The sequence below is a fragment of the Stegastes partitus genome, unplaced genomic scaffold (genome assembly GCF_000690725.1).
Source record: "Stegastes partitus isolate 25-593 unplaced genomic scaffold, Stegastes_partitus-1.0.2 Scaffold2285, whole genome shotgun sequence".
Classification (NCBI taxonomy): domain Eukaryota; kingdom Metazoa; phylum Chordata; class Actinopteri; family Pomacentridae; genus Stegastes; species Stegastes partitus.
This window is the reverse complement of record NW_007580016.1, coordinates 16116-27066: the sequence shown is the minus strand read 5'-3', so window position 1 is coordinate 27066 and position 10951 is coordinate 16116. Positions and strand designations below refer to the sequence as shown.

The 10951-nt window shown below is 43.4% G+C and overlaps 1 protein-coding gene across 2 annotated transcripts in view; it reads left to right on the top strand.

Annotated features, from left to right (window-relative positions):
• LOC103374567 (interleukin-6 receptor subunit beta-like) overlaps window positions 1-7139 on the top strand; it is a 15264-nt gene extending 8125 nt beyond the window's left edge. Inside the window, exons 9-16 of one of the 2 annotated variants that reach the window (XR_521135.1) lie at window positions 112-303; window positions 665-763; window positions 1537-1677; window positions 1749-1874; window positions 2569-2653; window positions 2844-2925; window positions 3498-4116; window positions 7129-7139. Coding sequence is in view for 1 of the 2 variants with exons in the window: in XM_008304672.1 (XP_008302894.1) it covers window positions 112-303; window positions 665-763; window positions 1537-1677; window positions 1749-1874; window positions 2569-2653; window positions 2844-2925; window positions 3498-3959 (1187 nt within the window). In the remaining variant the exon portion in view is untranslated. Of the gene's footprint in view, window positions 1-111; window positions 304-664; window positions 764-1536; window positions 1678-1748; window positions 1875-2568; window positions 2654-2843; window positions 2926-3497; window positions 5319-7128 lie in introns of those variants that run through there. The other variant, XM_008304672.1, reaches the window with a different exon arrangement.
• The last annotated feature ends 3812 nt before the right edge of the window (window positions 7140-10951 follow it).

Genomic DNA, 10951 nt, shown 5'->3' with positions numbered 1-10951 from the left:
GATGATGATGATGATGGTGGTGGTGGTGATGGTGGTGATGATGATGATGATGATGATGATGATGATGATGATGATGATGATGGTGATGATGGTGTTTCCTGCTTGCTGCAGCTCTTCCCTCCGTCAGGAACTTGTGGGTTTCCAGCTCGTATCCGGACCAAGCAGCTCTTCTGGTCCAGTGGAAGCCTCCGTCCTCTGTCCCACCAGTCAGCCACTTCAACCTTCAATGGAGCTCCGAGTCCGATCCGTCCGTCAGCCGCTGGTCCACCGTGGACGCCTCCGCCTCCTCCGCCGTCATACGAGGTGCTGGAACGTTTATTAAACTCCTCTTTTAGACTCTGGAAACATCCGGTTGGAGCCTAGAAGACGCAGCTGGACTGCACTGAACAGCACCGCGTGATGGACACGTGAACATTCAGAACATTTGGTCTCACTGGAGGCTTTACTTTCTCTTTTATTGACTTTGTTCCAAATATGTCAATCAAATAAAATCCGCTGTGCAGTTTCCCACCGTCATGGTTCTGACATGTAACGCTTTTATGCACAATATATATCTACTGCCAGCATTTTAGAGCGAGATACCCAAACTTTGACCCAGTCCTTTATGTATTCAGGTATTCAGTCTCTACTGCTGCTTCTAACGGTGTGACTGATGTGCTTCCAGATGTGGACTCGGCTGAATCTTACCTGATCACTGTGACTCCTGTTCACCATCAACTCTGTGGACGACCTCAGTCTCTGCCAGCTGACCTGCAGCACGGAGGTACAGCTGAGAGACCTGGCTGTGGGGGTGTTACTGTAGCAAAACTACCTGCAAACGTGCAAGGAGAGTTGTGTGTTTGTAGGGACATTAGTCAATGTGTAAAAAGATATTAAATGATGAAAAGTCTTTGGCTACAAGTGCTGGAAATACAGACAAACCACCAGTTACCGGTCCAGCGGGCCTCACCATTGGCTGTCTGTTTGCACATGACTTTTGCTGCACTTCTGCCGTGACAGATTCGTATCTGTAACTTTAAGGTTTCAAGGTACCTCAGTAGTTATGTCGCCTGCAAGCCACCAGGCGGCGCTGTCCTCCAGAGTCTTTGAGGGCACGCCACACTGTCTGGTAAATGTCAAGAAGGTAGATTGTTTGTGGGTCGCTGAGCAAAAATTTTCATGACAGCTTGCAGGCAGCGTAACTACTGAGGTACCGGGCAGCAGAGCGGTACGCAGCCAGAGTGAGTGAGCCTGTGAGCCTGAGCTCAGGGCAAAGAAACCCTGGTCACAGCCAATGGTGAGGCCCGCTGGACTGCTGATTAGTCTGTATTTCCAGCACTTGTAGCCAAAGACTTGGACTTTTATTTTCTATTACACATCGACGAATCTCACTACAAACACACAACTCTCCGTACAGGTTTACAAATACTTCTGCTCCAATAGCCTGATGAGAAACGAGAAAAATTAGAAACCCGAGAAAACTAAAAAACCTGATAGAATTCTGAGAAAGCAACGTTCAGGGACAATAAAAGCCGGAATGTTTGGTGCATTTTTCAGCTCTGTTGGAGGTGGTCGGTCTGAAAGTCGCTGCTGTGAACAAAACAACAGTAACCGTGAAGTGGGCGTGGCAAAGGGGGTCTGGACCAATCAGAGTGCGGCGCTACAGAGCGATGCTGAGGACGGACTGTGACAGTCAGAGTAGGTTTCTCCTTCTCTGTTATGAACTTTATTTGGCCATGAACCTGCAAAAACGCTGACTCTGTTTCCAGGTGTGTCCCTGTGGCCCGACCAATCACAGCACGCCTTCTTCAACCTGACGCCCAACACGCAGTATTCTCTGCTGCTATTGGCCGACAACGTCACCAAGAGCATCATCCCCGTGACGACAGATTTCGGTGAGTTTTGAGGCCCTTTCAGCGTGCTTTGTGGTAGATTTTCCCATCATGCTCTCTGCCTGCAGCACCCCCTGCTGGGCAGAGGTCTGCAGCTACAGTTTGTTTACTGTGACACCAGTCTGCATCAGAAAAACGCAACTCTTCAGCTACAAATATGTAAAAAATTAAAGATTGTAAGTGCTGCTGCGATTTCAGAATTGAACAAAACATCTTGTAAAACTCATCATGTGCATGTTTAAAGCCAAACATTAAAAAATACTTTCACTTTGGTACAACTTCACCACATTAAAACTGTGCATGATCAATATTTTCTACAGTTAAAAGACCGTATAATAACATTTTCTAGCCTTAGAATTCCGTATAATAATATTTTTTAGCTGGATAATACTGTGTAACATCAATATTTTCTATGTTTCAAAGACTGTATTATTATGATTTTTTTTCTACCTTCAAAGACTGCATTTTTCTTTTTGGTTTATGTCTAAAGGAATGTAAGAAATCCCGAGTTGACGCTGAACATTAAAGCACGATGCAAATATTCTGGGAGGTAAATAAATACGTATTCAGCAGTTTGTGCAGCTTCCTCCCCTCCTCAACCAAACCAGAGTCGTCTTTCCTGATCTTTGCTCAGTTTGTAGCATCTCTGGCATTTCAAAAAGGTAAAATGATGTTTGTTTTTTTTTCTGTTCTCCAGATGAGCTTCCAGCTGTGGCCACGGCGACGCCTCTGCTGCTGCTGGCTGCTGCTGTCTTCATCGTCTCCATCCTCTCCAGGACTGTGTGAGTGTTCAGGAGTCAAATGTGGTTCTGATATGAAAAAGTAGAAAAGCTTCTCTGGGAGCAGCTTCTATGAGATTAACCTCGACATCTTTGAGGTTTCACAGCTGAACATCAGATTATACAAATATAAAATGGTTTATTTCTTTCTCCTGTTGTCAGATTCTGATGACTATAAATAATATCTGTGCAGGTACAAGTCGTACTTCTTCCCTCCGATCTCCAGCCCCCGAGGAAGCACCACAGGCCAGTGGCTGATGGACCCAAACCTCCAGGTAACCTGAGCTTTACTGCTTTTACATTCGGGTTTCTGACAGTGTGGTTCTAGCTGTGGCGGAAGACGACGCTCCGCTCGACAAACAGAAACAGAACAACTGCAAAGACGTGCAAAGTGACGAAAAAAGACATGCAAAAGGTGCAAATCAACTGCAAAGAGAAGCAAAAGCAGCCCCATGGGAAAGGCTGTGGCTACAAAAGTGACAAAAAAATGCAAACCAACCACAAAGAGAGTTAAAATGAACAGAAAGATACAGAAACACGTCAAAAATGATGAAAAACACCTGCAAAGAGGCGCAAAATGACCACAAAACCATGACACTGACTAAAACGGGACTTAAAACAATTATAACAGACAAACAGAAGACAGAAAACAAGCAGATGGACATGTGACCCAGTGACGAAGAAATGTAGACTGGCTTTAATGAGACGCAGAATGAACATAAATACATGTAAACCTGCTGCAAACAGGAAAAAAAACGACAATAAAGATTTAAAACTCAGCTGTTTTTTTTATTCTGGGTGTCTCATATTAGATGCCTTAATAAAACTTTTTTTTTTTCATTAACAGAAATGTTCAGAGAGAAACGTCCTGCTGATGGAAGACTTCCAGGTGACCGATGTTCTCGGAGAGAAAAGTCTCATCACGGTGAACCCGAAGTCTCAGCCGTCCTCAGAGGAGACCGACGAGGACTCGTGTCAGCCCGTCCAGCTGTCCGTCCAGCTGTCCACCCTCAAACTGGACTCTGAGTACGTCTCTGAAGCCGCACAGACCTCAGATCGGCAGCAACATGAAGCTCACAGCTGGTTTCATCAGAAAGAGGACGAGCAGGTGAACGCCTGCGATGCAGGGAGGCGACGCTTTGATGGATTCTTAGCCGAGACTCAGCAGACGACCTGTAAGGAGGAATTTCTGCTGGACTCTGAAGCAGAAAACGAACCTGGCGACGGATCGTATCTCATCTGCGAGGCGGATTATATCACCAACAGCTGCTTCGGGACAAATGAAGACAAAAGCTTCAGCGGCGCTTGAGCTCAGCAGTAGATGAAGGGCTGTTAACAGAGCTGGTGAAGCGCTGTGACGCTACACTGCAGAGAATAAAAGTCACTACAGGTAGACTCAAAGTGTCCAGAATAACGCATAAACCAAACACAAAGAGACAGAACCACCTAAAAAGAAACAAACAGATGTAAAACCACTGAAACCTGAGCCACAGTGGTCACAAAAAGCTCAAAACAGCCAAATAAGAGATGCAAAACAACTGTAAAGAGGCTCGAGATGACCAGACAGAATGATAAACCAACACAAAATGAGACGCAAAATGAGCACAAGTAGATGCAAAATGGCTTTAAAGAGACAAACATGCACCCAGTGACGTGTAAAATAATCACAGACTGGTGGAACTGGCTAAAAACAGTCACAACAAGATATAGAACCGCTGCAAACTGCTCAATAAATAACCACAAATAGTCTCTGAAGAAAGGTTAAGGGGCTGTTATCAGAGCTGGTGTGGCCTCTAGTGGCTGTAAAGTTACACTGCAGACAATAAAAGTCACTACAAGATGACTCAAAGTGTCTGGAACAATGCACAAACCAAACACAAAGAGACAGAACCACCGAAAAGGAAACAAACACGTGTAAAACCACTGCAACCTGAGTCAAAGTGACTCAAAACAGGCTTGTAAAAGGTGCATAGTTACTACAACAAAGATGCAAAACAGCTCAAGATGACTGGAAAGATCTGCAAACCAACACAAATGATGTTAAAAGGACAAAAATAAATGTCAAACCAGCGCAAACTGAGTCAAAAATGACAATAAAGACTCCAAACGACTGCATAGAAACTGTAAATGAGATGCAAAATGGCTTCAAAGAGACACAAATGCACCACAACCATCCGTAAAGTGACTGCAAAACAATGGACCTGGCTAAAAACACACACAAATAAACAGAAAACGACTGCAAAATGACTCCCAAAGAAAGATTAAAGGCACGTTAGCCAAGCTAGTGTCACCTCATGGCTGTAAAATTCCACCGCAGTGAATTAGAGTCACCACAAAGACACTCAAAACAGACACATAAGAGATGCATAACAACACAGAGCTGCAAAACAACTGTAAAGAGACTCAAAATGACCAGAAACATCTGCAACCCAACACAAAGTAAGATGCAAAATGAGCACAAATAGACAGAATTTAATCCAAAATGAGAGTAAATGCTCAGCTAACGTCCCTTCAGTCCTTTCTTTGGACTCTCTGTGGTCACTTTGGATCGGTTTGCGTCGGTTTTACGTCGACTCGTCTTTAGAGTCAGTTCCATCTTTTTGTGGACTCGGCAGATTCTGTCATATTTCCAGAACACCTTTAATAAACCTTTGAAAGAACCAAAGTGCAGGATTGTTCTTGTGTGTTTCTGTGATTCCATCATAGAAAAGTCTGAGTTATCGGAGCCGTTGGAAGCCCAACACTGACGTGACGTCCACGTAACGTTCACCTTTCAGCACATACTATTAGTATTTCATGTAAACCTCTTAAAGAGCAGATTTCACATTTAAAATTGAGGCTCACCAAACACTAGTGACTGGAATGACTGGAAATGTTGGAGTGCTTCGTGTGAAAACAACCGGATAAGATTCAGGAACGCCTGCTGAGGGGTCAAGGACTGGGCTTCAGGTAAATTCTGACAGAATTTACCTGAAGGTGTTTCATCTGAGACGATCTAAACACTAACTCACGGTTTGAGCTGCCTTTTGACAAACTTATTTTGAAGTCTTTTCTGCTCTTTTTTTTTTTTAAAATGTGTTTTGAATTGGTGGAGTTTTTTTTGCTACTTTGGATCCTGAGGTGTTCGCAGGCCGGATGAGATACATAATTGGGTTCTGAGTCAACCCCATGGTCTCATCCCAGCCGGACCTGCTCAGAAAACCCTCCGAAGGAAAGCCGAACCACCTCAACCGGCTCCTCGCGATGCGACATGGTGACTCTACTCTGAGCTCCCTCTAAGTCCAGCCACCCTACGGAGGAAGCTCATTTCGATCGATTGTTCTCGAGATCTCGTTCTTTCGGTCGCTACTGAGAGCTTGTGACCAGAGGCGAGGGCTGGGACGTAGACGGACCGGTAAATCCAGACCTTCTCAAAAGGTCACAATAATGGAAATGGCTGAACTTCCATAGTTGATTGAGCAGGTTTGACAAATGAACCACGAAAACAAACGTATGTATAGATTTCTGGTTCTCCAAGTATCTCTAACAAAGTATACGTAGTGATACAGGCATAATTTCCATTTGTAGACGTCACTTTATGAGCTGGAGAAACGGATCGAACTGCTACCTGTTATATATATATTTATATAAACATAAACTTACTGCAGAGATGCTTGAAGGTAAACTCTGAATAGTCACATTCTCACACTTAAACTTCTGCAACTGTGACTTTACTCGTCAAAATGATGTTTGCAACTTCGAAGGTTGATCTAAACCCCTGGATTATTTGTTTTTTTTTTATTTTGCCACCTCACAGCTGCTCAGATCTCAGCTCATCTGCAGCGTATGAAGCTGGAGGGGGGAGGTCCTGGACTTCCACAGTACATGAGGCTCCGTGGAGCGTTGCAGCTGCACAAGAGAGGATTGTCTTCAATTTTTATAAGTCGGACTTCACATAAAACTCTGCCAGGTTCTCCAGAAGCGTGAGCTGAACCATCTGTACCCAAGGAAGCTGACAAACTCCTGATTACACCCGTGAACATCTGGCAAAATGGACTTTAGGATGTTGGGAGGGCACAAGAACCCCACCTCAGTGATAAACTGAACTCTGATGTCCTGGACCAGAAGAACCAACGTCTTCTCCGTCTGCTGAGGAGACCGAGGTCCTCTGGAGGGAGCAGGATGCAGTTCATGTCTGCTACAGGAAGACGACTGGTTGGGATGCAGCAGGAAGGTCTGAAGAAAGGCTTCACGCCGCTGAAGGAGCAGTAACCTGAGTTCTGCACTTTGCTGAAATTACAAAACCGGTTTAAAAAGGTACGATTTCAGGATGACAGAATGCAGAAAACGGCTTCACCACAGCAGAAAGGTCAGTGAGAACTATTTAAAACAGAACGTCACATAATTAATATGTGTTTTTTGTGTGTCCATAACGTCTCTGTGCTGTAATCAGTCTCTGTTGTCGCTGGTCATTGAGCTCCAGTCATGCGTGTTGGCAGGTCAAACACAATGTGTTTGTCTTTTAGGGAGTTTTGGCAATTCACAAGTTTACATACAGTGAACCACACAAAGATTTTTACTTGTTGCACATTGTGTGTGTGATGAGGAGCTGCAAGGCGGCTCGGTGGTCTGCGTGGAGTCTCCATGTTCTCCCCGTGCAGCGTGGGTTCTCTCCAGGTTCTCCGGCTTCCTCCCACAGTCCAGAAACATGCTGAGGTTAATTGGTGATTGTAAATTGTCCGTAGGTGTGAATGTGAGTGTGCTTGGTTGTCTGTCTCTAAGTGTAGCCCTGTGATAGACTGGTTACCTGTCCAGGTGAACCTGCCTTCACCCTGAGTCAGCTGGGATAGACTCCAGCCCCCCATGACCCTAGTGAGGATTAAGCGGTGTATAGATAATGGATGGATGGATGTTTTTGACGAATTGTCAGATGAAGCTACAACTTAAAAGACTGCAGGTTTTTCCAGTGTACAGGAAGTAAAGCAGCAACAGACCGGACAGCAACGTGTGGCGAAGAGCTGCTGTCTGGGGCTTAACACGCTTAACATATCACAACAGACCAGTAAAGAGCAGAACAGTGAAACTTTGTCCTTCAAACCTTCCAAACTGCAGGTGGGGAAATGCAACAGATCACTGCGGCCACCAGGTGGCAGCATTGGGAAGCTTTTGCTTGGGCATTTGATCTCAGTTCACAGCAGCAGCAGTTACGAACCAAACAGGTCAGAAATATGGCAACAAGACAACAAAGAGACAGTGGATGTAACTTAGAGCTTAATTCTGCTTTATTTCAGGTCAGACAGCAAGTTTCCTCCACGTAGAGATCCTCAGTGAAATGCAGTTTTGTGCGTCTCCTTGTTTTGCCTTAATGTCTACAGCAGAGGTGCAGAGTACAAAGTCAGACTTTAGTGTTGGAGCTGTGAAATGTGGCCGTCAGATGGCTCCAGTGTGTCATGATGAGCTTCACTGCTGCTTATCGTGGTGCACAAACTTTATCATCTATGCAGCAAGTGCTGATCAGAAATAAATAAAATAAAGGGTCAGTTTATTTTTCAGTGCGGCTACTTTTGGCTTCATCAAAAGTTTAAAGGGATTAATAAGGAAAGTAAGTTCAGTTTAAATAAACTCAGGTGTGTTTTGGGGATTTTTGGGAGCAAACTAACCACAGGATGCGACTGTAGAAATGTGCTTTTAGTTTAAACTCCTTCAGCTGATGGTGAAATCTGTCCACCTGTGCAACACAAAGCTCAGTTTAAATTCTCACCATGAGACCAGTGCTGCCAACTCGTCAGTAAGGACAGAAGCTATTGGCTGTCCTAAAAGATGACGTCATGGACATCAACACACACCAAAAAAACCCAAAACAAAGCACCTCTGAGGTTTCACAAGAAGACATTCCCACTGAGGCACATTTTCAAAGAAGTGTCACATACAGAGCTGTGAAAAAAAAAGATTTATGACACATAACCAAAATCATAATTGTTGTCGATTTTTGCTTTGTGTGCAACAATATTATTATATTACATTATATATATTTATTTACTTATTTTTGTTTGTTTTGTTGTAAAGCACCTTTGAGCATCTTGAAAAATGCTTTATTATTATTATTATTATTATTATTATTATTATTATTATTATTATTATTATTATTATTATTATTATTATTATTATTATTATTATTATTATTATTATCAGTAGTAGTAATAGTATTAGTATTAGCATTATTATTATTAGTAGTAGTAGTATTATTATGCTGTGACGACCCTGACATATCCGGGCTTTCTTTGTGTAAGTCGGCTAGATAAAAAAAGGAAGCTTCAGTCAGAGATCACAGGTATCACGAAGGTGGTTTTCAACTTTCTTTGTCAACTCAGACTTTCTGCTTCAAACTGTTTGCTTAACGTGAGGCATTTAACGCGTCACGTGACTCTTCTTCTGCACAAAATCAAACGATTGTGTTCACCTTCAGTCAGCACGTTGTTTTAAAGGAGAACAATGAGGAATACAAACATTTATGACGGTAAAAAGCGCCGCTACGACAAATGATGAAAACAGGAATGCTGGTAGAAAACTGTTGAACGTGTTCATATCTAATACTTTACTGATTTATTTCCAACTGACAGCTGCTGTTAAAGTTAAACTTTAAACCTCATATTTAAACATGATCTTGTATTGAAGCTCATTTAGCTCTGACTCTGTCCCATAATGCAGGAAATCACTTTAGTTTTTGGCCAAATCAGAGCGACATTAATGTTATTGATTGAATATTCTCTGCAATATAAATCCAATTTAAATCTGAAACTCTGAACACAACCTGGGGCCTCATGTACAAAGAGTGCGTACGCACTTTTCCACGCTCATGTTCAGATGTATCAAGAGCGAAATGATGGTGGAAATGTGCGGTCCTCCATGTCAACTTCTTGACTGGCGTATGCATGTGTCTATTGCTTTTGAGCCGTTGATGACACTTAGAGGTGATGCTGGGGACCTGTTAATAATGTGATAAAGGTCATTCCTCAAAGTGATGTGCACATCAGAGACACACAGATGAACAATTAACACACCCCGGTGTTTGCAATCAGATGAGTGGATATGAAGTGTGCATAAAACAGTGCAGAAGATACCGTTAACAACAATGGCAGCTTTGGCACTGTTGGAGGATGTTGCCAATGGAGCAGTGTGAAGAGAACGGGTTTCCAGAGACCTCAGGACAACGACTGGATCATCAGAATCAGCTTTAATGGCCAAATATGTACACAACAAACATGGAATTTGGTTCTGGCTGTTGGTGTCGCCCGAGGAATGAGCAAGGAAAAGAATAACAATAAAGTACAAGAACTATAGAAAGAGAAAAAAAAAATCTAAATAAATTATAATAATAAAAAATAAAATAAGATAAATATATACAATAATATATGTACATATATAAAATATATGTACAGTGGTGCAAAAATGGCAGTGCAAATAACAACGTCAGTAGTCCGCAGTGTTGTGGCTGAGAGTGGCTCAGCTGTTCAGTAGGGTTATGGCAGTGGGATAAAAGCTGTTCTTATGTCTGGTGGTTTTAGTCTGCAGGACTCTGTATGGCCTGCCAGAGGGGAGGAGGGAGAACAGGCGATGTGACTTCAGACGCAGTAAAAACCTGTTCTGGCCGCTCCTCATGCGTCCGCTCATCTGTGTGAAGCGAGTGCATCGTATTTACCACTCTAGATGTGCTGCTGGACCAGTTCTGGGTTCTGCTGGAGTGGGGAACAGATGCAAAAGAAACGCAACAGATGTTGTGCCGAGACCTGCCGAGATTTGTTGGGTTTATCAATAACTAAAAAACACCCAAAGTACATTCAAATGTACAATAAGGGGGGATGCAGTACTCGGCAGTCCACATGTTGACGCTGCCGAGATTTGCATGTCTGCCGAATAATTTTAATGCTAAGAGATCCAAGCTGTCACATACTATATGTGCTTTGGGTGTTTTTTGTAGTTATTGGTAAACCCAACAAAAAGTATGGCTTCATGATCAAGAAGTCCTGAATCGTGGAAATTGTACCGAAGTTTCGTTTTTAGCCGCGCGCGCTCCTGCGACCCGCATGCGCGCAGGGAAGACTCCCCCCCCTCCCCCCTTTCTGTCTCTCCCGGACTCACCGACCTGACACACCTTTTCAGCACTGCCCACTTCTTCTTTTTCCTCTCCTTTTCCTTTACCCCCTTTTTCTGGTTTTATTGCTCTTTTTCTGTGATGATGTTCCTGCCCTCTTCCTGGTTCTATTGGAGTACAGGTCCTGGATGGAGGGCAGGGGGGCTCCATGATCTTCTCAGCTGGTCTGA